The sequence below is a fragment of the Sardina pilchardus genome, chromosome 10, assembly GCF_963854185.1.
Source record: "Sardina pilchardus chromosome 10, fSarPil1.1, whole genome shotgun sequence".
NCBI lineage: Eukaryota > Metazoa > Chordata > Actinopteri > Clupeiformes > Clupeidae > Sardina > Sardina pilchardus.
Genome location: NC_085003.1, coordinates 12,342,070 through 12,369,363, shown reverse-complemented (window position 1 = coordinate 12,369,363; position 27,294 = coordinate 12,342,070). Strand labels below are relative to the sequence as shown.

Genomic DNA, 27,294 nt, shown 5'->3' with positions numbered 1-27,294 from the left:
TTATGTTGGTGAAGCAAGCGTTTCATTCTTAAATATGCCCCTGAGAGTATGTCAGGGCGTGGATTAAGGGTAGCCTGACAGAGTATTTCAGGAATTTCTTAATGCATCAAACCTCAGTTGCAGGGCTCTAGCTGATGGTAAGTACATGGAAAAACGAAACGCAAACGTGGACCAACAGATAGCCTAATACTAATTCTGAATAATGTAATTATTGTATTGCATGCTCTTTAAAGATTAATGTACGCAATGTGTGCGCAATGTCAGGTTAGGCTACTTCTAGCTTCTTAATGCCCTTGATGAACAGGTTGTAACTTTTAATTGATTCATTTTTAAAAACGTGAATTAAGTAGCCAATGTATTACTCACCATTTACTTATATCAATACAGTCTTATGACAACACAGTCAAGATGGCACCGGAGAAAACACCTGTACGTGGTGAACAGCAGAAACAGGTACCCTAACTTTACTACTTCAGAAGAGTATAACGCAAATGTAATATTAAGTGCTGCTGATTATTGCTTAATCTTTATATGGCACCTGTGTAAATTCTCACAACATTATTACACAAATGTGCTGAATGAAGCAATTCATTGTCAATGCTTTCCTTGAATGAATTTTATGTCGACCTATCAGAATATTTTTTTAGAAAAGTGTTTAGGGAATGTCTTGGTCGTCCCAAAATGATGTTGTTATGATTCCCCTTTCTTTCAGGAGAACGTGTTTGTCCGTCTCTTTAACCTCCCTGTCGTCATCTGCACCTGTGAAATGGTGGAAAAGACTTACAGTGGTACTAAGCAGGTGCATCCACTGGTCAGCTCCGTGTGTGAAGTGTACGAGCGCGGAGTGAGGACTGCTGGTAACTTGGCCGCGAGGGGTATGCGGCCTGCCATTGATAAACTCGAGCCGCAACGTAAGTTGTCTATGCCAGACATTCTATGCTTGCACTATACATCACTTGACATTATAATACAATGTGCTAAATAACTAGAAAACGATTCTGAAGGCTACAGCGAATGCTACCCAGGTCTCGCTGAAAAAAATGGTGTTTGTCGGAGTTTATGTTAAGCTGTTTTTCCTAATCATTATTCAGACTGCCTGTGTTTTTCTTGCCGAGCAAAAGCTACGTTTGTGGATAATCTATTAATCAGCTTTACATTCGGCCTACATCTAAATTATTCAGGTCTGTTCAGTTACCTTCTGAAGTTCTAATACGCACAAACATACTTGGTAGCCTACTGCGCCACTCCGAACCAAAGATCATAGGCGATAGAAATATTTGCCATAGCTGAATGACATTTGGGAGCTTGAAGCAGCAATCCATTCCCTTCGTCCTTTTGTTGTAGTATGTTTGTCACAAAGCTTTATTCAGCTTTATTTATTAATTAATTCGGTAACACTTTACTTGAAGGTATAAGACATGATATGAGGGACATGACACTGACATTAACCCTAACCCTAATGTCATGTCATGACAAAAACCGAATGACACTTACTGTCATACGTTTATGACTTGTTTATAATGTTTATGACACGAATATTGCCACTGGTTGTTTTCAAATGAAATGAAAAGACTGAATAGGTCTACTTTACTATACATCTTGGTTTCTTGTTTTGGGCATTTGGTTCAGTTGCATTTCCTATGCCTGAAATTACTGTAAATAAATGCAAATCTGAAACAAGGAATCTGAATTCTGGAAGAATTCTTCTCAGAAGTATGGTCTTCCCATTGCTCTTCTAGAAGTGCATGGTTATGGTTGGTCTGAAACACATTTTGCTTTCATATCGCACCCTCAAGCACCTCTGTCATTTTAGGAGTGGGGTGTGGAAACGTGTCCCTCCTGATCTTGTTACTTGCTGAACTTTTCTCTTCCCCCGCTCTCAGGATACCTGTGATCTTGCACTTGTGAAATTGCTAATGCCTTGCTGAATGCTTTCCCCTCTGTGGTCTCATGCCAACCCATATCAGTTTGAAGTGCTTTCAGACATGGCTAGACACTGTTCCTTTGTTTTTTTTGTTTCCCTCTTGTGGGAGGCAGGTTATCCCTTAGGCAAAGACAGATAGACCTTAGTGTGCCACGTTGTTGTGTAAGTGGCTAAACCAGGGGAGAGTGGGAGTGAAATAAAACTTTGTCCAGAGGTTCAGATTTGGTCAGCGATTGCATGATTAATTGGGCAATATCTTTAAATATTGGTATTCCCTACATGTCCTTTTGGGGATTACTCAATATTCTCTGTCTGGAAGAGCAGCAGCAAAGGTCATTTGAACGGTCATTTGAACGTTAGCTAGTTGCTGGGGAAGCAGACATAGTAAGTGCATAGTGTGAACTCTATTTAATATAAATATTCTATAAAAATCTTGTGTGACATTCTGAATGGCACACATTTATAACATAACATATACGTCCATGTTATGGCAAACAACATGTTAGGTGCTGCTGTGTTATACACAGAAAGTGTTAGAAAGCACACACTCTCTATTAGAAACTGCAGAGGCCTAGCACTCTGATAGACGAGGCTCATCATGACATTGACCCTGAATGACACCGACATGCTCTGGGAGTGTGTGGCAAGGGTGTCAGTGTGTGCAGCCAAGTAAGACACTGGCCTGTTCTGACGTCCACAGTCATTGCTGCTAACAGCTTGGTCTGTCGCGGCCTGGACCATCTGGAGGAGAGGATCCCTGCTCTGCAGTATTCCCCTGAGAAGGTAGCCAGCAACACTCACCAACCTTTAAACACTAAGAGCCTCCCCAGGGTGTCCTCATCTGACTTGCCATGTGTGCTCTCTCTGTCTCTGTCTTCCTTTCTCTCTCTCTCTCTCTCTCTCTCTCTCTTTCTATCTATCTCTGTCTTTCTCTCTCTCTCTCTCTTTCTCACTCTGTCTCTTACCCAGCTCGCCACAGAGATCTCGGAGGTGGTGTCATCCACTATGCAGACGGCAAAGGATGGCGTCACCACTCCCATAATCACGGCGTCTGACGCGGTTGTCAGCCTGGCATCCGGAAGCGTCGAGCTGACCCGCAGTGTCCTGAGTGACGGGGCAGAGTATGTGCTGAACAGCAGGCCTGTCCGTCTGGCCGAGGAGGGGGCCGGCGGTGCCCTGGCCATCGCTGAGCAGCTGGTCGACTACATTCTGCCCCCCTCCGCCAACGAGACAGGTGAGGTCACTGTGGATGTGTTTAGACCAACAACGACCTGGTTATCGGATCCATTTAGAATTCTTTGAACCTTGGTGTTTTCTACTAGCCTGTCTAGCGCCTACCACTTCTCAAATGAGACATGGTCTGGCAACCAGACGTTCATTTTCTCGTATTTGAAAAGATGCCCAGATCCGTCCGTTGGGCGCCACGGATGTCATATCAAATCCGTCTGTAAGGGTAGGAGCAGACTTCACTCAAGTTTTTAGAGTGCTGACCAAAGTATAAACTATCATTGAAAAACAAGGAAGAAGGCCGCAGCGCCGCACTATGCATGATGACCATTTATGGAACGCATCTGTGTGAATAAATGGTGATTATGCATAGTGCGGCCTTCTTTCTTGCTTTTCAAATCCGTCTGCATATCTCATCATCGTCTTGCTTTCCCCCCTGTTCTGTGATTGGTCCCCTATCTCAGGCAAAAATTAGGGTTGTAGTTTCCAGACTGCCATAGCAGTGTGAATGAAATCACCGCACAAGGCATGATGGGAACACCCAGGCTAGTTTCCTACTAAAACAGTGTGTATTTCCTTACTTGTATGAGATCGCTTCTTGTCAGACAATTTAAGGGGGGGATTTTTGGACAACTTACTACTTGTAGGAAGAGCACATGGGTTCATGAAGTGTACTGGACACCTCCACTTTGTTGTTCAGCATTAGTGCGCTCAATGGTGATTTCTAATGGTACTCCTAATAAGCTGCTACCTTAGCAAATACACTAACACCTCTTACAGCACGTTTCCCTTTTAAGGGTTAAATTGTGGTTTAGGATTCGACTTTTCATTACTTGTAATGTTGTGGGGTGGGGTAGACGAGGGACCGCTTGTCTGAAAGGCTATTACTAAAGAGGGCATGTCAACTAGGAGGATATTGCACTCTTGTGACACCATATTATAGTAGTCGTCATGGCCACTAGATGTCCTCATAATACAGGATTCTGTAGGTAGGTAAAGGGGCTTGTTCGCCTGTTAGATCATCTCTTTGATTGACAGGTATTGGCCGGGTTTCCCAGATTCGTTAAGAAGCTCTTAAGTGCTAAGAACTTCTTAGGAGCGCTGTAAGAATGTTCTAAGAAGTTCTTAGCACTTAAGAGCTTCTTAACAAATCTGGGAAACCCGGCCATTATTATTTGGACTGATCGTTATGCATTTGGTACCAGGTACTAGACTACCAGAGATCTAACATGATGAGGATGAGGAACAGTAGAATAAACATTGTGATTATGTTTTTGTTTTGTTTTGAGTCTGCAGAGTAGACATTACAGCTGTTGAAAAGCAAAGAGAGACGAAGAAACTTAATCTCTGTTTGTGAGACAAATGGTTGTGATGAGAAGATACTGGCTGATGTGAAGTCTAGAATAGCGTGAGGGTGAGGCCAAGTGTAAGTAAGTGGTGTTCTGGATGCACCCATAGAGGGGTGCTGTAGACACACATGTGAACAATCCATGTGAGCGTTTTTGTTGAAATCATGCACAGATCTTTGGTCAAGATGTTTTTTTTTTTTTTTAAAAAAGTGGTGTTTTGAGTAACAGAGCCAAAGAATACACAAGTTGAAAACGTTGCTCTGTTTGTCTGTCTGACTGGCCCAATGTGGGCAAATGTATACTTATATAGTAGATGGAATGGGCATGGACTACTTTCCATAAGATCATCTCTTAATGCTAATCAAACCAGCCATTAGGCTAACTGAAATAAAACTATGCCCATCTCTAACTTTGGTGAAGGATATGTGATGGTGTGGGACTATTTCAATTCCAGTGGCTAAGGGAAATTTATCAGGAAGCATAGTATCCTGGATCCATGAAATAACTGGCCTTTAAAAGTAAAAATCTGCCTGCCTCTATGCTAATTTAACATAGGAGTATATATATCAATATATGGAAGTATGTATTCAAGTATGCAAGTCAAAAGTGTATCTTTCAGTTAATCTTATCCTACTAAGGATATGGAGGATTATGTGGATATGAGTTTATTTATCCTCTAGCAAGTTCATTTAGACTAACCATTTGACTATAATTTATTTAATTATGAAAATCACTGCACATTCTCATGCTAGTATGCAAACGTGCAGGCAGTGAGAGCCCTTTCTGTAACCCAGGGGGGAACAGGAAGAGCCCTTGGCCTCTGGTGCTGGAGGTTAAATCCCGCTGTCTCCCCCCAAATGACTTCAATGTGAGCTCCAGGGCCTCACTGCACTCTCCCCACAGAACAGAACATGCTGTACTGGAGCTGATGATTAGGGCCGGCTGCAGGCCACAGCAGAGCGCCGGTGTCCCACGGTCCCTCTATCATGTGTGGCCACCAGACTGCTGTCTGCACCCCTACGCCCACCCCCACCACTCCCCACATATACAAAACAAGAGTCCCACAGAGCCCCGCCGAGAGCCTTATGGTTAGGACAACACATGGGCCTCTGGACTGTTTAAAGAGACCCGGCGTTCCAGAGCCCTAGAGGTCTTTCTGAAGGCCATCCCGCATAGGCTAGTGTCATGATTTGCGTTTGGGAAGTGCGGATGGTTGAGGTTGGAAGTTCGCGGGGGTTGCCTGGTCACTAACCATGTATACACACACACACACACACACACACACACACACACACACACACACACACACACACACACACACACTCATGGTTATTTTCCGTTTATCTCCAATACTTTTGTCCACGTCCCACACACCCCTAGACTAACACACACACCCCCCCACACATTCACACACACACACACACACACACACACACACACACACACACACACACACACACACACACACACACACACACACACACACACACACACACACACACACACACACACACACTCACCTCTACATCTTAAAGTCATTGAGGCCCCTTAGAAACAGCAGCACACAAAGTTCCCTCTGTCCCAAGGACATTGTGTCCGTCCCCTGTGCCTCTTTCTTCTTCTCTCTCCACCTGGTCTATGGGTCTCTTTGGGGAGCGTGCCAAAGTGTGTCAGTGGAAGTGATGCCAGCGTCACGTGGCCCGACAGCAGTCCCACGTTAGCCATGTGGCCCCTGTAATGGCGCCTCCGCAGCCTTTTATTTCACCGTCCGGCCTGCTTGCCGCCTCCCTTAATGGAACATTCTCCTCAGACAATCCGTTTAGCGAGCTTTTCATCTGCCATCCCTAATTGAATTTCATCAGCGCTACGGCTAACGTATCGAGCTGGAGGACGAGCTGCATGGGAGTCTGGGCTCTGTTGAGACTCCCCACTCCCCACTGTCGCCCAGCAGGCAGAACATTGTTATCTGTCATTGTAACGCAGACATCGCTATCTGTCATTGTAATACATGTTGCCTTTTACAATCACTGCTACCAACAATGCGCTAATGCTGGTTCCGGAAGCTCGACGTCTGGCATCGGAGGTCAATGAGCTCATGATCCACTCCGAAACTGTTTGGCGAGGCTACATCACCGGCCAGTCGACTCCAGAGTTAGCTCCAATCTCTCGTCAACCGATTGGGTGAAGCCTGTGCGTGAGCCTGAGGCATGTAGGTCAGGCAGAGGATACGGATGTGTCTTGATTCCATTAGTGGTGTCGGGAGACTGGCTTCACGTGTTTGGGCCCTGCTGCAACTGTAATCACAACGGCTGCATCTCGGTTGGCACCGACCGCACTGTAAAGATTGTTGGTTTATCTTCGATGGTTTATCTTCGTTGGTTTATCTATTTTTAGATTTGATGGGAATAGGGTGTGAAAGCTCTGTGTTTACTTCAGCAGAAGTTAACCCCCCCACACCCCCATCCCTGAAACTGCACATTTTATATGCAAAAGAGGAAAATCCAAAGTTAGAGAGCTACCGAGAGATAAGAAAAGAATGGGACGGGAGTGAGAACCAAAACAGAAACACAAAGACTGACAAAGTCAACAATGTGTCTTTCTCTCTGTAAACTTTTCACTGAGAGGGTCGTTTTCCTTCCAGAGGGGGACGTGTCCAAGGAGCAGCAGTCGAGTGATGTCAGCTCCCCTGGCCCCAAGCCCAGTCTAGGTCGACTCGGTGCCTTGGTCAACACCGCGTGCAGACGTGCCTACAGTCAGACGGCCACGCAGATCCAACGCACGAGCAGTCAAGGCCAGGACCTGGTGGCACGCATCCCTGGAGTGGTGTCTCTGGTAAGTCACTGTCACGAGTCAGCACAGACCTATGAATCCTCGCGGTACTTCACTCTCTGCCTTGGGTTTACTTTTGGGCTGCAACTGTGTTTACAGTAATGCATACCACATAATTGATAGATAGATAACAGGGGTATTTTCTACTATGGGTCTGGCCAATATGATTTTGGGCCCATTTGTTTTCTCATAGAAAATTGAATTCACTTTGACCAAACTGATCTCATTAGATTAGATTCAACTTTAGATTAGATTAATCTTACAAGTACAAAAACAACAAAATGCAGTTTGCATCCAACCAGAAGTGCAAAAATAACAGAAGAGTGCAATGTGAAATAGAAAGTATAGACAGGTGGTGCATAGACAGGATAATATAAATAGTGCAGTGTAGACCGCAGTGAACATTTGGTTTACAGTTATATAAACTAAATATGAATATATTCAGTGTAGTAGCAGTAACATTGTAAGAGTAGTAAGAATAAGGGTAGTAAGCCCTTTATAGTGAGTAAGGGTAGTAAGTACCATTATAGGCAGAAACAGTGTAAGTGTAGTATAGATGATATGATGAGTAGAATGCCTAGCTTAGTTTGTTGGTTGTCACTGGGGTGCATCATGCAATAACGTCGACACAAACAAACGGCACAAAAGCTTTCATAATGGATGACTAGTGATCACTCAGTGCTTGAGGTTCATGCTTCTGATCCAAAACACTGTTTGTCATGGACATGGACTCTATCTGTCTATTCAATTGGCAAACATAAACATTTACTCTCTCCAGAATAACAGTTACGGTGTTATTACATGATAATTCAAGCACAGAAAAGTCCTTGGCAGTGTTGTTATGTTTAGGCCATACCATTACAAGACAATAACAAAGTTGACCTGTTTATGTAAACATTGAATCACATTGGGCTATTATATAATTTTGGTTGTTGTTAAGTTGTTGTCACTTACATTAGGTCAGTGTGTGCTTTTTTTGATTTGATTGAGGTTTGTTTTTGTGTACTATGTAAGCGATTCGTCCATTTAAAAGGGAACAGAAGAGAACTACTTGTGGTTATGAAAATTAAAGTAATTTCAGTTCAGTTCAGACCAGTGCTGTCAGTAGACAGTCTATTTGTTTTAACCGATAGCTCTGAAAATGCAGATCCATTGTGTTCTTTTGGCAAGGCAACAGGGCTCAATAGTTATAAGCAGACATTTTTGTCTAACCTCATTTCTGACTTGAATAACCAATTCTAAGGACAGACATCATACCACAGCTTCAAGTTCACAGGTCATTTTTTTTCTTGTGCTATTTTGCTGATGGTTATTTTTTAACTCCAGAATGTACAACGTTCTGGAGTAGTGAGCATTATTTAAAGAGCTTTAGTAGTAGTGCAGTAATATTACTGAACACATTTGCTATTATTACTTATACTGAAATACATATAAAATGTTTGAAAAAACATAACAGATTCCTCTGCTTTTAAATCTGCCAGATGTCGTACTGTAGCTAGAATGTATTTCCACATCCCTCCAAAAGAGGTATTGATGCACATTATGAAATTGTGTAGGCCTACGGCATATTGGGGTTGTCAATTTATTTTCTGCCAGAGAAAAACAGAATTATACAGAAACAAACAAAGGACGACACAGTTTAGGAGAGCGCGCTCTCTCTCTGGCTCTATTTTTGAGAGCCCCATATCTTTTATATTCCTCCCAGCACTGTTACACTGACGCAGTAGCCTTTCACATCTCTCCTTGAAGGCCATGGATGGTGGGGGTCTGGATGCCCGTGATACATTCAGCAGTTTGACGTCAGCTGTTCAAGGCCGATGTCTTTGTAAACCATAAGTGCGCTTAGTGAAAGGGTTCTGGATTGGCTTTGCCTTTGATAGAGCCTTCTACTCCACACTCTATCCACAATAAATGTGTAGCTATGGAATGGACTAGTTTTCCACAGACACCTGGATTGTCCTCCATTCATGCACAAAGGGAGACAGGTATTAAAATAGTGTCTCGAATATATTTGGCCAGAAGAAAGAACAGACAGCACACATTCAAAGTGAATCTTCTAGCAGGGGTAGAGACACAACATTAAGTCAGTGGAATTGACCTGAATACATGGAGTTGTCCTTGCATAATATCTGGGACAAACCTATTCATCATTGTCCTTTTCTCTGTGTCAGCCTGGGCGCGCGTAGGCAGTTTATTCTCATATGAAAGACATATACTCTGATCATTTGCTCACTGTAAAAGAAGTAGGCCACTGATGTTGTGTAATGAATAACCAGACCGACATTGTGTTGCTGTGTCGTCGTGCAGGCCACCTATGCAAAGCAGAACCTGGACGCTGTGAGTTCTACCGTTCTGGGCCTCCCTGGTGTCGTAGCTGGACTTTTCGAAGAACCACAGCAGAGCAGACAGGGACAGAACACAACTGGAGAACCACAGCAGGTTGGCCCACTGACAGCACACCATTCATACTATGCATAGAGAACCTGTTCACTGTCTTGGATAGGTACTCTCATGTCATGTATAGCAAAGAGCACTTTCTACTGTAGGTCCAGCCTTTGCTTTATATTGCATCTATTGAAGAACTTATTTAGCGTATTGTGGCACACAGAAAACAGACAGTTGTCGCTTAAATGCTCAAATTAGTGTGATAATCTAGTCACATTTGATGATCTGATCTTGTGAGATATGAAATTATTTTATTAGCCTTAGATCAGATTTGGAACTAAATAATTTGGTCCACTGAGACTGCTATCCAAATAGCAGTTTGTATTTGCCAACATAGACAAGGCACTTGAATTACGATCACAGGCTCATCTGCAAAGTCCATCAAACTAATTCTGCAGATGGAAATGAAATATGTCCTAACCTACTTTTCTCAGATGACCTTCACTCTTCTGGTGGAGCTTAATGCCTGTTTGCATCTGCAACTCTCAAGTGTGTCTCTCACAGCATGCGACAAACAACCTACTGTATCTTATTTGTCAGAGTTAAACCTACGGGGGCCATATAAAGAGTTCAGCTTTAGTAACACAGTCAAGTTTAACTAAGCTCAGTCAGTCAGTGCTGCAGTGACAGGTATACTGAGTACGTTTGAATAGCTGATAAGGTCCTAGATTGTGATGATGAACACAGTGTCATCACCTTGCAGCCCTGTTTTTATTTAGGCCATATGACTTTATGCTGTTTCCATGTTCCATATTCCATGTTAATGTAATGTTTATTATAATGTGAAGTGATGTTATTAGGTATGGACAAATGTGTCCAAGAACCAACCAGACAAACATTATATGAGCCAATAGTAGTTCAGCGCATGTGGGTCCTTCGTTTCCACCTGCACTCAGCCTTCCAGGTGTGTTGACCTCTGTTGTTTACGCTTAAAGGTATTTTAAAGCATTTCAATGTGTTGTATTGCACTTGATATTGGATATTTACTAGTCAAACTAGTTTGATCCAGGTTAAACCAGTGTTGAACAGTGTTCACCCCAACATCAAAGGCCAGCTGAAATCTGTTTGGTCTTTCCCTCTGAAGGATGGACCTGAGGATCTCCCAATCTGACCCCAACTGTTGCTTTTTTAGGGGGGAGTTCTCAGAAATCTTTATTAAAGACATTCTTAGCATTCAACACACATTCCCCTTGCCTCCCCCCGTCTCAACTGTAATTCGGGGGGGTGGGAGGGTTGTCGTTTAAAGAGATTTTAAGTACTGTTACACAACATTCCCTGCTGACACTTTCACTTGGCTGGCTGGAAGCCAAGGCTCCTTCGAAGGAGACTGATGAGTTAGCGAGCGAGCATACGGCATGAAGCATGCGCGTTTGCATAGTTTACGTAACTGTGCTGAAGCTCACCACCAGTTGAGGATGAACACTAGGTGCAGCATGCATGCGGGCAACTGCCTACTACATGTGTTACTGTTTACCAGATCCTGGAGAGTGATGAGTGTGTGTGTGTGTGTGTGTGTGTGTGTGTGTGTGTGTGTGTGTGTGTGTGTGTGTGTGTGTGTGTGTGTGTGTGTGTGTGTGTGTGTGTGTGTGTGTGTGTGTGTGTGTGTGTGTGTGTGTGTGTGTGTGTGTGTGTGTGTGTGTGTGCGCGAGCGAGCGAGCGAGAGAGTCCGGGGGTTAAAGTAGGCCGGAACGGTTTGGAACTGCAGACCAGCACCTCAGAGCAAGCAGCAATACCTGCAATGTCGAAAAATGCAGTTGAGAAAATGTATAAATGTGTTTACAGCAAAGGTTCCACATACCCACATACATTGTTTCTTGACTGATGATGCAGTTCATTGTCAGTTCGTAAAGTTTAGGCAAAGTAGGAAGTAACTTTAGGAACCGAATATGAGAATATAAAGCCTCTGTACAATAAGCGGTTTCCGAGTGATCCGGTTTTGAGATGGCAACATATTTCAACATAGCCTCCAAATGAGCCCAAACTATTCATGCCAGTACATACATTTTTGTATCCCACCATCATGGTTCTTATATTGCCAGATTCCAGACAGTCCCACGGACACAGATATGACTATTTTACTGGCATGCTTCCTAGTGACAATAATGCAAAAATATGGCACATAAATATATAGCTGACATAACACAACAATATCAATAACTACAAATATCATCACATCACACTTTCCCAGATATGGGTGGCCCAGACTGTCATGAAAAAGGCAGATACAGCATGTATTTGAAACTTAGCAAAAATGCTTTGTTGTTTTGAACCGCAGTATCATCATAACTATTCCACCTGTGTGTGCATGGTTAAAATTCTGAAGTGCAAAATAGTTTAGGCTACAGCACACATATTTCCATCCACAGATTAGCTAGTCTGGGGAGCCGAGTTTGAGTCAGACCCGAGTCACCATTGCACTGACACTGGGTTTGAGGATTCCACTACCTTCCAAATCCCACTTTAACCACTGTGTGTGTGTGTGTGTGTGTGTGTGTGTGTGTGTGTGAGTGTGTGTCAGAGAGAGAGAGAGAGAGACGGAGACGGAGACTGAGGTCTTTCCCCATTGTGTTTCAGAGTGGCAGCCGGGTGAAGGAGCTGTTGAGTGGCGCAGGACAGCAGCTTCAGAGCGCCTATGTGTCAGTCATCTCGGGGGTGAAGCATGCCCCCAAGACCTCCGTGGGCCTTGCGAAGGATGGTGCCGACTTGGTCCTTGGGTCCTTGAGCTCAGCCAAGGAGCGTCTCCTCGCCAACATCTCTTATTATGGTCGGGTGAGTCAGTCATCCAGCCCCCCCCCCACCCACCCCACGCCCCCCCGTGATTTGATTTGTTGGCTCACGTGCATTGATCCGTCTGGCATCTCAAACACGTGCATATCTCACGTGCACCCAGCCCTTTCTCCGTATCCTTAGATTCATCCATCTGTCTCCCTAACCCCACTTGCCCCTAATGCCCCCTCCTGCCCCAACACACACACACACACACACATACAACCCTAGCCCGCCTCCCCAATCCAATCACCCATTATCTTCACCAGTAATGTGCTCTCTCGGCGAGTGACATGGCGGATATTTTGCTTTGTTTCAGATGAACAGTACAGTCATTACCTAATGAAGATGCATTGCCGGCCCCACAGACAGCACACATGGTTCCTGTACTTTAGATTGATAAGCTCTGTAGATTTACTCTTGGCAATGAACTCCACATGCATATTTCTTTTCTGATCTTTACCAAAACATTGGGTGGAAATGACTTTTTGACTTGATATATCTCTCATAGTCTCTCGGAGAATTTGAACAAAGTAACTCTAGAACTTCAAGTAAACGGGTCTTAAGCAAATAAATGTCTCTACTCCGAGGTAATGTGGGTGGTTGGAATGGATGTTATTAATTCAAAATCCATGGCACCCATAAGCACACAGACAGGAACAGTACGTCCGGAGACTTCTGCTCTGCAAAATGAACAGGAGGATCGCTCAAGGCTTTGCAGAGAGTTTACTGAGTAAAGGGACCATTTTTACCACCATGTGCTAAAGAAAAGTGTCCTTTTACTGTAAGCATCGCAAACTGAGGTTCATTCAACCATCAGTAGGGGGCTTTGTATAGGAGCAGTTGTTCTAATTCTCATACAAATACCTCTCATTTTTTTGTAATTCAAGCTGTAAGATTTGTCTCTGTATGTATAGCTTAAGTTAGACAAAAATACAAAACAAAATCCCTCCTCCTTATAGCTCTATAGCCACAGGGATATGCTCGGTGAGAGGATTATGCTGTTGTGCTTAACTGAAATCTTGCCTTCGTTACCGGCAATTACTGTAGGAGTCCAGGCTGTTCTTGACTGATCCGCCCATTGTGCAGTAATGATTACGGTGGATATTACTCAGAATGAAACAGCCAAAAATGTCTCCCACCATCATCACATCCCTCTTCATAGTCCTCAGCAGTCAGCGCTCAGGCGGGAATGTAAACAGAACAAAATGTCCTGAAAATATTTCCACTGGCCTGTCACTCCAGTCTCAGACTTGGGTATGAGTGCTGCCCGCCCGCCCGCCCGCCTGCCAATGCCCATGCTGTGGAGCTATGGGCCACTCAGACACGGTCATAAAAATATAAAAAAAACATGCAGTGCAGACAGCAGTTAGTAGGTGTGTGTGTGTGTGTGTGTGTGTGTGTGTGTGTGTCTATGTGTGTTTGTGTGTGTGTCTATGTGCGTTTGTGTGTGTGTGTGTGTGTGTGTGTGTGTGTGTGTGTGTGTGTGTGTGTGTGCCTGTGTGTGTGTGTGCATGTGCACAGACATTATCCCCATTTACTTTCCACATCTGTCACTACTGAAACGCAACTTTGGTATGAGCACACAAGACAAAATATTGCAAGATGGAACTTTTTGATCCAAGGCACAGGAGTTTGCATCAAGAGACAATTATCTGACTCATTTAAGTAATAACTTGTCCCGATTTTGCTAATTTATTCTTTGTAGAGTTTTAAGGCTGTCATTCAAACTGTGTGTTATTCCTTAGCCTCATATCTACAAATATATTCAATATACATTCAAATACAAATATATTCAGTGCTCAGTCATCTCTGGCCAAATGGCTGGCCACATGTGTGGCCTAGCAACATGACAGACACGTCTCTCGCTCAGGAAGTGACCTGCTGACTTGATGTAGAATAACCAGTAACATAACTTTTTTTTTTTTGTAAAGTGGAAGAAAAATCAGTGTCTCTTTGTTTGAAGTGAAGCAGCACAGAAGCTGCAGTCTGAGCCCATAAAAATGGAAAGAGACAAGCTTCAGCAGAACTCTCATTAAGGCTGCTTCAGCAGGTGTTATACGGATGCTGAGAGAATTTCTCTCAAGTTGATGTAAGTGAGAGGAGAGGGTGATGAAACGACCCTCTTTTCACTTTTTCTCTGCCTTCCTCTCTCTCTGTCTCTTTCTCTGTTTGCTTTGCCTCAGAACTGAATGAATCATACAGTTCTCTTTGTGTAAACAGCAGCTGGGATAGGCCTCAGTAACACCTACTTGTCTGACAGACAAGTGAAATAATAACCAGTGGTATGAGAATGCTATGGACGGTTCAAGGCACATTCAGTGGAGTACTCCAGCTCAGCCCACAGCTGGGCAAGAGAGAGGAGGACGGAGGGAGAGAGGGAGGGAGGGAGAGAGAGAGAGAGGGAGAGGGAGAGGGAGAGAGAGGGAGGGAGATATTAGAATGCAGGTAGCAGGAGCAGCCAGACCAAAGGCACGTGCACAGCCATGTTTTTCGGAGCCTGTGAAAGGTGTTGTTTTTCCAAGGACACACCCAAATTTGGCTTTAATCAGAGACAGACCAAATCCTTTGCTCCCGAGTCAGAGTGGAAACAGTAAATGTGAGCACATAATGCCTTGATTTGTACGCGGCACACATGCATTCATTACCCAATCATGTGAGTTTCAGAAGGAACTGTAATTTGATTGTGAAGTGTACAAAACTCTTCTAGTACATGGTCGTGTACTTCTAGCCTTTGTGAAGTACCGGTAAATGAAAATGATAGGCTACACATTCTTCCAGTCTCTTGCAGAGCAGACAGTGAGTTTAAAAGAAATAGATGAGTAGATCGATACACCATCAGCAATGTGTTTAAGATATGCTTGTTTATTTCTGTGAGTTTTATATTATTGTATACCTTTGCCAGTAGTGCTGCAGATCACAATTGTATTAAATGAAACGGTATATTACTGTAGAACTGATGATTTGTGTAATATTGTGTATTACACAATTGCATTGTGGAAGGATGGGACATATTACTCTGAAATGCCTTATCTCGGGGCTTAGGCCTCGGTGCAATTCCTTTGCCTGATATACCTGTAACCTCACTGACTGGATATAATATAAGGCTTTTCTTTAACAGTAGGGTTTTTGTAACTGTGAGTGCAATGCCAACGCAATAGAAATGAGCTACACCATGTTGCTGGCAAATACTACTATTACTGGCGTAATTTAATCCATCCCAAAAGCGGGTAGGGGGAGATTTGTGGGTACTAATTTGCTCAAAGTCAAGTTGTGAGTGCACAGGAAGTTGATGTGTGTGTGTGTGGAGGCCAACTCTGCAGGGGGAACCTTCAACACAGCTGAGATTCCCAGGTGCTCCAGAGGGATTCTGGATGACTGGCATATTTTAACAGTGAACACATTTCTATGGTCATTCTTATAAAAAGAAGGACTTCATTTTAGCACATTTGGGTTTACAGTTTGTACATTCCAGACCCCCTGTTAACCACGATAAATCCTTTATTCTAAGAGGTTCAAAGTCTAGGAGTAATTGGTAATAAAACAGGGGCTACAGGGTTTTAGTGATAGACTGGAGGGGCTCATTCTGCACATTCTCTAATGTATGATCTAATGCAAACTGTTGGTTTCCACTGCATCCATTTTAAACCATTAGGTTTAGCACAATGTGTTGCAATTTCACATCATATATAGATAGTTTTCTGTGTACAGTCTTTATTTTCCTATCACATCTGGCCACCTACACGCCTCCTCTGATGTACTTGAGGCCTAAATGCCTAAAATAGCACCATTTCAGACTCGTTATCTTTACAGAATTGTTTGACTTTTTTGTCGTCAGAGCATCCCTAGAAAAAAATGTGAACAGATGCCATGTGTCATATTTGTCTCCTGTCCATGCTAGTCTAAATTTAGAGTAGGGAGCTGGTAAAGGAATTCAGCACAACCATTCCTGAAATGCACCTTTAATCTAGACATTTTAGAATGTTTTGAGCGATTCCTTAGCAACTTGTCACAGGAGGTGGGGGTTGTTTTGACCACAGGGGCCCAAAAAAACATCTCGAGAGCATTGTTGTGCATCTGTTGGCAGTGCAGAATACCCCATTTTTTGTCCACTAGTATTCACTCAGTGGCTAATGCAATTGTGCCATTCTCTCCAGCAATGTAAGAAAAAGGATGGAGTGTTCTTGTCTCCAGGGAGACATTTTGTACTTAGCTGAAAAGCAGGACATATATTGATAGAATCTGTTGACCACTGTGAAGATGTTCAGTGGTATAATAAGAAGGGGGGATGGAACACAATGGATGGCTTCTGTAAGGTAGCATCTGAATATGCTGCATTTACATACATACATGCATTCATTTAGCACTTTTATCCAAAGCAACGTACAACAATGAGGAGTAGTATTAAAGTTACTAAAGAAATACTGTTCGACTGGTATGACTCATTTAATCATATATAACAGTATGGAACGAATTGATTAACTGAAAAACGTTGCATAGTTTACCTTTAACAATGAGCAGTAGCATTAAAGCTACACTGCAGAGAAGCTTTAACAATGAGCAGTAGCATTAAAGCTACTGTACACTGCAGAGAAGCTTTAACAATGAGGAGTAGCATTAAAGCTACACTGCAGAGAAGCTTTAACAATGAGCAGTAGAATTAAAGTTACACTACAGAGAAGCTTTAACAATGAGGAGTAGCATTATAGCTACACTGCAGAGAAGCTTTAACAATGAGGAGTAGCATTATAGCTACACTGCAGAGAAGCTTTAACAATGAGCAGTAGCATTAAAGTTACACTACAGAGAAGCTTTAACAATGAGGAGTAGCATTATAGCTACACTGCAGAGAAGCTTTAACAATGAGGAGTATCATTAGAGCTACACTGCAGAGGAGACCATGGGTACCAGTTCAATGTACAGTACAGTCAGTGATTGCACTTATGCGATTATGTTTATGTTTATGTTTATATTTACATTTCTTAGCAGACACTTTTGTCCAAAACACCATACATTATACTCTAACCAGGTCTAAACAAAACATGCCAGAGAAGATGCTCACCCCTCCCCTCAGTATTCCCGGAGAAACACTACACAGGGCTTTATTTTTGTTTAGGGGACTTCCCCCACTTTGTTTGTTTACAGTTTTCTGAGCCTAGGCTGCCTACAGAGACCAGTTTTTACAGTGTACAGTGAGATACTGTAGGCAGCTAATGGATCATGAGGAGATGTTCACTGAAGGTGACAAAAACGTTATGGGCTTGAAAGCACATACAGTACAGTCACTGACTTCATCTTTAATACTACAATGACTTCTATTAATAGAGGATAGGAATGCAGAAGTTAAGTACCTATTGATGTGTAGTTGATGGAGATAATGATAGAAGTTGAAGGAGGGAAGAAGGGAAATGCATGCTAAGTGTAAGTTAGGTCTGTTGAGTTGTGGGGTGTTTGGAGAGGAGGTACTCTCAGAAGGGTCTTCAAGAGCCTCTTGAATATAGAGAGGGACGTCCATGGTAGCACTTGGTAAGTCGATCCACCATCAGGAGAACTACAGATGAAAGTAGTCAGGATTACTGTGTGTGTAGGGGCGGCTCTACCAGATGACGTTCCTTAGAGGAAAGCAGCGGACAAGAGGTAACATAAGCCTTTATGAGAGCATTTGAAATAAGTGGGAGCAGAGCCAGCCATCACTTTGTAAGCCAGCATTTGACTTGAACATGATGTGGGTGGCTTAGGTTAGCCAGTGCCACACAATGAACAGTTTTGCCCTAACATTTGCCCTTCTAGTAGTCGAGGCTAGGGATAACAATGGTCTGTGCCAAGACCTTAGTGGCATGTTGGCCTGCTTTTTGTCATTATATAGTGTGAAGAAGCATGGCCGTGCAACAGAGGCAACATGGACAGAGAAGGTTAGGTGCTCATCAGCCATGATGTGCAAGACTCTTAAAGCCTTGGATGGAGCAGGAGAGTTGTAGAGTTTGCTTGGCTGGCACTTTGGTCTTAGAGAGATATAGTTGGAGGCAGTATATGCTGTATGGACATGGTCATTGTCATTTGTTAAAGATATGGGAGATGATCTTTTCGTAAGGAGGGTAATAAGCAGAATTGACAGAGCTGAAAGGTGAGTGAGGCGAGCTGAAGAACTCTGTGGCCAAGGCTGCGATGCGCTAATGAATTGTGAGCACACAGACTAGCAGGTGATCAGATCATACTATGTGATATCGTATTTTAATATTGTTTCATGTCATTGTGATGCAGACAGTTGGGAATTGAATGCATTTGGAGTGGGTGTGGGATACCGGTAAAGGTCAGGGAGGATAGAGGAGATTCTACTAAGTACTGTAGATGAGCAGGAGTACTGTATGGAAGATGAGCTTGATGTGAGTGTCTATACTGTAGATAGTGACTGGAGGTACATACAGTAGGATGACTCCAAAACTGGCCACAAAAGCCTATTTGTCAGTGGCAACACACATGCTCCATATGAGTCATGTTTGGCTGACCCGAGCACCAATACATTCATCTCTATTGACTTTTCATAAACCCATGCGTACAGTAATTCAGTTTCTTGTGCAGTAATGCAGTTATTGCTACTGTGCTGAATTCAGTGAGCACAAGGTGGACTAATTGCCGGCATTAGCATTGATCAGTGGTGACAGGAGAAATTGTATCATCCAAACAAGCAAAAACAGAGAAAAAACAGTGCATATTGATTGTTCTTGTATCCACTCTTTGATCTGACCCAAATACATACAGTAGTTGTCCTTGTGATGTTCTTTGTTTTACTCCTATGTAGGACAGCCTTTATTCCTCTCCCACACAGCTGAGGCTGTATACATAGTACATTCACATGCTTCGTTGCCATCATAATACTTGATAGGCCACACATTCATCAACACAAAAGATTGATAAAAAAAAACAGTATTGTTTGGAGAGAATGTTCTCGGGGTGCACAAGGCTGGCAGAAGTACAAAAGAAAGACTGAAGGGCTACACTTTACTTGAAGGTATCTGCATAAGAGTGCCATGACCTTGTCATGAACATGTCATAGACAAGTCATTCACTTGTATGACACAATGTTTTTTTTCATGACAAGTTAGGGTTAGGGTTAGAGTTAGGGTTAGGATTAGGGAACATGTGCCATGACGGTGTCATGTCACTCTTACAGTATGTAGATACCTTCAAGTACAGTAGGTGTTACCGACTGAAGACTGAACTTCTTTGGGTTTCTCCTCTGTCTCTTCTGACACTGACCCTACCACTGATGTTATGACTTGGCTCCAGCTTCAGAATCCAGATGCAGATGTAATATTATGAACAGTCGAATGATAGGACATGATGGGAACGGACAATTTGACCTTAATGTGGATACCTTACAGGGTGCTTTTTGGCTTCCTCTAATGTCGAATGTGAGACAAAAAAACATCAGATATTGCCCAATTCATGTGGGCTGTTTTCAAATAGCTGGATGTAAATGTTGAAAGCATGGTTGATCTTTTCTTATTTGCTTAATGAAGTACCTCAGCGTTAGATGTAGTGACGAAATGAGAGTGCATCCTCTGCGTCGTCATCATGTGAAGGTAATGAATGAATCAGGGCCTCATCTAATGGATCACACACGGCTCATTTCCATGAAAAAAAAAAGAATTAAAACAGCAGGAAACGTCTCTTAGGAACCGATCCACCTTAAGGACAAAACCCGCTGGCCTTCTTCTGGGAAAACACCGTCTGATATTCTAATCAGACGCCCGCGCCCTGCTGCACATGGTTCTTCTCACATCGAGTGTCTGCGTTGCCCTCGACGGCAGAGACGATGAGCAGACGCTTACATCAGAGAGCAACATTGCGGTAAATAAGGTGGCCGTGACGCCTCTGATGCCCCACATCCCCTCACATCAATGAATAAATGCATCATGCTTTTTGTCCGATGCCGTTCATTACCATCACTTTTATGAGGGTCTCCCGCTGCTTTGTTAAATGCAGAGAGTGTTGCGCTTTCGTGTTCTGGACTTGCAAATACATGCATGACAGCTTGTGGTATGATCAGTGGGTGCTGCCAGAGGGTCTGAACCCCGGGCACGTTTTTTGGCTGATCTCACCATCAGGTGGATGGGTGTCCTGCCGGGTTGTTTAGTCTTTCCAGCGTCTTTGTTTTCGGAATAACAAGAGTGTATCTCACCTCTGCAGAGCTGATTGGGGCTTGTTTGTTGGTCTTAGGCCTGCATGTTGTGGTGCTCTCCTGCTCAGACAGAGGGTTCCAGCTTGCTAGTCATGCGTAACTGGAGATCACAGATATCCACAAAACTGCGAGGCAATTGCCTAGTGTCAACTGAGAGGTTCATGGTCTTTTACACGCGACTTAAGATACACTGCTCTGTTGTTTATTGTTTTTGTCTGAAGATAAGAACATGCTGACCCAGAGATGCTTTTGCTGTGTGTCTTATATTTAGCAAATCCATTTAGCATCCAGTTTTACCAACAATTTAAACTATTGTGTATGGTATATTTATTTAATTATGTATTTACATTGGACAAAAGATGGTCACCTCATGTATAGAGTCTTAAATTAGCATGCTTATTAATGCATCAGAGAGAAATTACTCATATTGTTTTGGAGGCAAGGGTTCTGCCGAGAGATGGTTTGGAGAAATAGTTCAGGGAATTTGACAGATGCTTTCGCCACCACCAGACACATCTGAGCGGTCCTCGCACTACTCTGTTATGAATGTGTCTGATTTTGGATGCTCAGAAGAGTCGACTGGCTCCAAAGGGTCTGACACCAGCATTACCTATCTGCTTCACTGCCCATGGTTTCTTTACATTCTTTTGTCGGCCATGTTGGGAGAGGCCCCCTGGAAGGTGTGAGGGAAGAGTCTAAGAGGCTCACCTTTGACCCCTTAGGCAGGGTCATCTCAAGTTCACACACACACTAGGCAAAAGCATGGATGCCTAATGCTGTTTTCCCCAGAATGATGTCTTCTAGATAAATACTGAAATCCCCCCCCCCCCCCCCCCCCCCACACACACACACAAAAATGCCTAAGTAACTTCAAAATCATTACTCCGGAAACAAAGGTTTATGTTGTTCTAGTGTAAGAATTTCACTTGGATTACAGCTGTGGTTCTCTCGCCAATAACACAGTAACATCTGGTGGGAATGTTAATGGCTAGTTCCAAAACCAAAAGGAAGCAAGCTCAAGCTTTAATGCTGGATGCTTATTCAGTTTCTTAATATGTTTTCTGTCGACTGATTTCATTTTCATTATAAGAAATTTAAACACTTGCATTCTAAAAGTCACCGGAGTAGGATGACATTGATAGGTAAATGTGTTCAATTGTCAGGTTAATGTAGTTCTAATCTTCTCATTCATATCTCCCCAAGTTCTCCACCCAAGAGGACAAAGAGGCTTCTACAACTGGTACAAATGAAAAACAAGGTGGCAGAAGCACACCCTGTGATCCTTCTCAGCCAAGCCAGAATGGAGCAGATGGCCAGGGCTCATCCGAACCCATGGAGCCGGAGGTGTCGGAGGAGGCGAGGCTGCTTCAGAGGAGGGTTCTGCAGGACATCCCTACCCAGCAGAGAGTGGTCCTCAGTGGGACACACCGGTCTCTCGCTCCCCCGAGCTACAAACACAGGAGCCAGGGGCAGACACACCTGACCATGACAACACGCACCTCACGTGCTATCAGGGAGTGATGCCGTGTTGGTCAGCTTTCTTTAAGCTCAATGCAGTTAGCAAATACAGATACAGTAACAGCTGCCGTTTTAGCAAAAGTACCGTAATTTCCCAATTATTAGCCGCAGCTTACACATTGATTTAGCAAAATGTCTTCAGCTATGAGGTTAATACACAGGAGCCATTAATATGGTACTGATGTGGTTTTAACTTGCTTAAAACACTGGCCTGCGGCTTATACACCATGCGGCTAATACACAGGAAATTACTGTAAGCTTTTATGACATGCAACAGCCAAACTGATACTTCTAAGTATTCAATTGTTCCAAAGCATCTCCCCGCTAATCCATATGCACCACCTTGGCTGAGACAGCAGATTGTCTAAAAGAGATACTGCACAGATCACAATGGGATTTTGGATCTATTTAGATATCTGGATATTAGAGTCTCGGTTTCTTTTACTCAGAATCTGAGGCAATAACAGAAGAAACATTTTCCCCTCGAGCAAATAATGTCAATTGGTGCAAAACAAATATTAATCATATCATTAACATGTGATATTTGTTTTTATAAATATCTAAAAAACTAATATTACAAAGCAATATACTGTAGAATAGAGATGTAGGGTTTCTTTTATCTGAAATGTTCACTTGGACCTGGTCAATTCTCAGCTGATGAGGTCTTGAAAATATATGAAATGTGGATTTGGAACTGCTGTGATAAGTTGTCACTTAAAGCAGCCCTTAACTTGACTATTCCTCCCTACCAGGAGGTGTTTAAAGTCTGCTCCACGTACTGTATGTTTTCCTTAACTCTCTACATATTCCATAAAGGCTCGCTTGCTCTGTCATTTCTAATATCGTCTTGCAGCCTCGACAACAAGAAAGTGCCACTAATGTAGCCTAAGTAGGTCCATTCATGACTTGAGTCAATATATGTGTGCACTTAGTACACACATACAATAACACCGAGCTCTCTTGTTAGCAAAGAAGAGCTTCAGCTGAGCTCACTGTTTGAATGTACTGTAAGCTTCAGCCTGACCGCAAGGTTTCAAATAGTTTACAATAGTTTACAAAGTCCAAAAGCCAAATTTCACAACTGTCCTGTATAAAAACTTGTATGAAGGCGTGTGATGACTAAGACTGAGACAATAATGCCTAAGACCCAATCAAATCTAGAACGTCTTTGTGTTGTGATTGTGAGATTTTTAAGTTGTAAAAGAAAGTTGGTATCTGTTCTGTTTTGAGGTTGACTTTATGGGGGGGATTGGGATGTGCCACCAAACATGTTTTTATATGAAAATCAATGTGTTTTTCTCTTCCTTGAGACTCTTGTAATGGTAGATTCAGTGATTCAGAAGGATCTGCATGTTGTACTTTATGGACAAGACCTCTGCAAATGTCTAGGATATTTGTCAATGCACTATGCAGATGTTGATATTGTATGAGACTTATTTGTTTAATTTGCTTTCTCTGTATTTGCTAGTGTTAATAGGGACTCTATCATTTTTTCCCAATAAAGCTATTGCATGATGTATGTATGTGTGTGTGTGTGTGTGTGTGTGTGTGTGTGTGTGTGTGTGTGTGTGTATGTGCAGTATTAGCAGTATTAGTAGTCACTAGTCTGCACAAATATATTATGGATGAATCAAGTAACTTTCAGCCTGGGCAAAACAAATGAATAATCTTCAGCCTTTTAACATCAACCCAAACAATCATTGATGTACAGTATGCCAGAACCAAAGCCACTTTATTAAATATTTAATTTCAAACTTTACAACAGGAACATTATCTTTTTACAGTTTTCTAAACATATGTACAGACTAATCATCAGTTCATTTCATAATATGTACAATGGCCATTGAGTACTGATTTGCATTTTCAGTTGACCATCTCCTCAATACCAGCTAAAATATAAAAGAGCTCACCTTTTACAAGTGAAACAAAAATCAATGCATATGGAATTTGATATTACAGAAAGTGCTAACACTAGAGTTGCTTGCAATGCTGTTTCTGAAGGTAGTTTTATGGAATAGATTGAATTCTTCAGAATCACAGTACAGTGTTATCTCTGAACTATTTTAAGACCTCAGATATGAATAACGAGAGTCCTTGACAATCCAAACAACACTGCCTCAACATGACTTTGGCTTTGAAAATGTTAATGTGGAATTCAAACATGATGGCAACATTTATAATGGACATCGGACGTTAGGACACTGAATCAGATAATAATGTTGAATCCATGCAAATCCTCACATCTTCTCAGTGAAGTCTAACGAAGAAATCAAGAGGTATTGTGTGTGGATTTGGTTCCCTATGGCTACCCCAGATTTGCCTTTATCCCATTGGCTTATACTAGGTCTGCCCTCATCCTCCTCACAGTGTCCTTTGTAGCAGACAGCATGGGAGCAGCTCTCATCCTCCTAGACTACCCTACAGCCAGCCACCCTCCACTAAACAGCTTAGGTACATGGGGACATGGCCTGGGATCACAGCCAGCATCCCAGAGCTCCCCTCTGTAAAACAACAGTGTCAAACACCGCTCCTAAATGATCCAGTCTCCTCCACTGAGAACCCCACGGCGTCACAGCGAGTCGGTGCGCCTCCTGGCAAACACGGCCGACATGCTCTTCACGATGCCCTTGATCCCCGCCGTCTTCTTGACGGACGAGCGCGACTCCCTGACGCGCTCCACCAGGCCGTGGAACACCATGAGCACGCTGTGGTAGTTCTCGGCGGCGGACACCTCGTAGAACTGGCAGTCCGAGGCCAAGGCCAGCATGCGGCCCTCCTCGCTGAGGACCGTGCGGCGGTGGTGGAGGTCTCGCTTGTTGCCCACGATGGCGATGGGCACCTTCTCCAGCCCCAGGTAGTCCTTGGTGCTCTTGATGGTCTGGATGAGCCGAGTCACCATGTTGAAACTGGCCCGGTCACAGATGCTGTACACCAGCACAAAGCCATCAGCCCACTGCAGTCTCTTCTCACACATGGAGGAGCTTGTGGACAGATCCTGCTGAGGTGAGAGGGGGGACCACAATTAGGTAAGAGACATCCAGAGTCCGCTTCACTCCTCTCACTCTCTGATCTCTAAGACTATGGTCAGGGGATTTTCCTGGTATACTCCAATATTATAAATACCAATATATTTGACTTTATTAAAGGATCTAAGATACTATCAATGTGATGACACAGACAATACAATAACAATAAACTTGACATTATGAAGAAGCTTTTGGGGAAAAAATACAAATGAGCTAAAGTAAGATGTAAGAATGACAGTAAGTTTGACTTCATAGCGTCAATCATTTAACATGACTTCAGAAAACATGACACATTAAGGTGAACTAAAGTCCATGCCCTCAGGTGCAATACTTAAACCACACGTTCTCACTTTCCTTCAATTATTGATTAAATATGCTTTGAATAGTAATAATAAAAAAATGTGTAACAAATTAAGACATCACTTATAAACGCTATTAAGCAAAACAGAAACTCACTTTTCAGATTCATACTCATCATTCGAAGTTATTTACCTGAGAATAAGGGGAATCCCAGATGCTGAGAGTCAATTCTCTTCCATCCAAGCTGAACGTATGACTATATATCGTTTCTAAAATAGGAAATATGGAAGTGTGAGCAGCCTATAAGTAATGAAAGGTCAAAATGTAAGGTTAACATCAAATAACCTACCAATGTCTCCGTATTCTCCGATGAATCTCCGCGTCAGGAAGCGGACTGTCAGTGCTGCATGCAATGAAATTGACAGAAACAACGTGCGTTCAAATACATTTAAACCATTTTCCATCTGTCTAACTTAAAATAAATCAAAAAAAAACCGCACTATAACAGCTATGTTCTTACCAGATTTGCCAACCGTGTCCGTCCCCAAAACTACTATGTTTGCATCCATCTTCAAAGCGTTTAGTCCGGTCATGTCTTGCAGTATGGCAATAAGTGTGGTTTACAGAACAGTGGAGGCGGGATCTCGTAAGAAGTGCTACACACAAAGTCGCAACTACTGTCTCGTGAGTCTCAGGGGGGTGTATAATAAACTGAAAAGGTTGGGCTGTACCAAATGAAGGGAAGATACTACGATAAGACAAACAATAAATCCAACTCATTAGTTAAGTGTATAGCCTACGTTGCTTAGATCAGTCGGGATTTGATTGAAATGTATATTTTAACATGGACCTTCTGTGTCCGCACCGGTTATAATCTGCTGCAAGTTTATGAATAGCAGGTCTACACATATAGTCTACGTTTCAATTCATGCATCCACATGGATTGCCATGCTTATGGTGGAGGCCAACAACACTGAAAATAGATGAAATACCCCTGCATACAGTATGACACATTTCACAGAGGACAACTGACCATCGCTTGATGATGTACACTGTACTAAAAGGTGAAGTCAAGGTTCAAACAAATAAAACATAAAATAATGAAAATGTAAGAATACAATATTTTGCGAGTAAATAGATAGGGTGATGCAATTGTTCAGAGGCGGCTGTGAATGACCGCCTCCTTGTTGTTCCTCTCAAGGTTGCCGTGGTCGTGGACACTACAACAGGCACAAGCAAGATAATAATACAATTGAAAAGACAAAGAGGTTGGTAATAGTGCAATATCAGTATACTGTAGTACTTAGGTTTAAGATTGAATATAAATGCAAGCCAATGCAGTTCAGTGCAATAATAATGTAGGCTATTCCTAACAATCTTGTAACTGTAAGATTGAAGTGCACAGGTGTGCCGAACAGGTTGATTAGGCCTACTTTTTTCTGTGTAAGGATGGAGTGTTAAACAGAGTGACTGATTGGGGAAAGAAGCTGTCCTTGTATCGGCTGATTTTGAGGAACAGTGCCCTCCACCAGGGAAGGAGGTTGAACAGTTTGTGACCTGGATGTGAGGGGTCTGTAGAGATTTTTGCTGCCCTTTTCCTGACCCTGGACCAATACAGGTCCTGAACGGAGAGGAGGTCAACTCCAATAATCCTCTCTGCAGCCCTAATGGTCCGTTGCCGTCTGGCCCTGTCTCGTTTGGTGACTGACCCAAGCCAGTGGACAGTGA

At 42.9% G+C, this 27,294-nt stretch overlaps 2 protein-coding genes across 3 annotated transcripts; one reads left to right on the top strand and one right to left on the bottom strand.

The window, feature by feature from the left end:
* Positions 1-49: 49 nt before the first annotated feature.
* On the top strand, positions 50-23,757 carry plin1 (perilipin 1). Its single transcript, XM_062548309.1, has 9 exons — positions 50-137; positions 388-453; positions 713-911; positions 2,625-2,707; positions 2,894-3,158; positions 7,142-7,332; positions 9,637-9,768; positions 12,349-12,543; positions 21,926-23,757. Exons 1-9 carry the CDS (start codon positions 135-137, stop codon positions 22,241-22,243), a joined length of 1,452 nt encoding a protein of 483 aa, XP_062404293.1. The 5' UTR covers positions 50-134; the 3' UTR covers positions 22,244-23,757.
* A 183-nt stretch (positions 23,758-23,940) lies between these two features.
* si:dkeyp-59c12.1 (Ras-related and estrogen-regulated growth inhibitor-like protein) lies at positions 23,941-26,206 on the bottom strand. 2 transcript variants are annotated; one of them, XM_062548311.1, is made up of 4 exons: positions 26,087-26,206; positions 25,916-25,969; positions 25,759-25,835; positions 23,941-25,235 (listed from the first exon to the last, which is right to left on the bottom strand). In XM_062548311.1, exons 1-4 carry the CDS (start codon positions 26,157-26,159, stop codon positions 24,810-24,812), a joined length of 630 nt encoding a protein of 209 aa, XP_062404295.1. In that variant the 5' UTR covers positions 26,160-26,206; the 3' UTR covers positions 23,941-24,809. The 2 variants fall into 2 exon arrangements, with proteins under 2 accessions (XP_062404295.1, XP_062404294.1); XM_062548310.1 differs by having other exon boundaries at positions 23,941-25,243; positions 25,764-25,835.
* Positions 26,207-27,294: the final 1,088 nt, after the last annotated feature.

What these genes read in the sequence shown, in the direction of transcription:
- plin1 (XM_062548309.1), top strand. An exon ending in GTGGTGAACAGCAGAAACAG is followed by an intron (nt 454 to 712) that starts GTACCCTAACTT and finishes CCTTTCTTTCAG; the next exon opens with GAGAACGTGTTTGTCCGTCT. An exon ending in TCCCTGGAGTGGTGTCTCTG is followed by an intron (nt 7,333 to 9,636) that starts GTAAGTCACTGT and finishes GTCGTCGTGCAG; the next exon opens with GCCACCTATGCAAAGCAGAA.
- si:dkeyp-59c12.1 (XM_062548310.1), bottom strand. Translation starts at nt 26,159, where the DNA reads ATGACCGGACTAAACGCTTTGAAGATGGATGCAAACATAGTAGTTTTG. An exon ending in GGACACGGTTGGCAAATCTG is followed by an intron (nt 25,970 to 26,086) that starts GTAAGAACATAG and finishes CATTGCATGCAG; the next exon opens with CACTGACAGTCCGCTTCCTG. An exon ending in CATCTGGGATTCCCCTTATT is followed by an intron (nt 25,244 to 25,763) that starts CTCAGGTAAATA and finishes CCCCCCTCTCAC; the next exon opens with CTCAGCAGGATCTGTCCACA.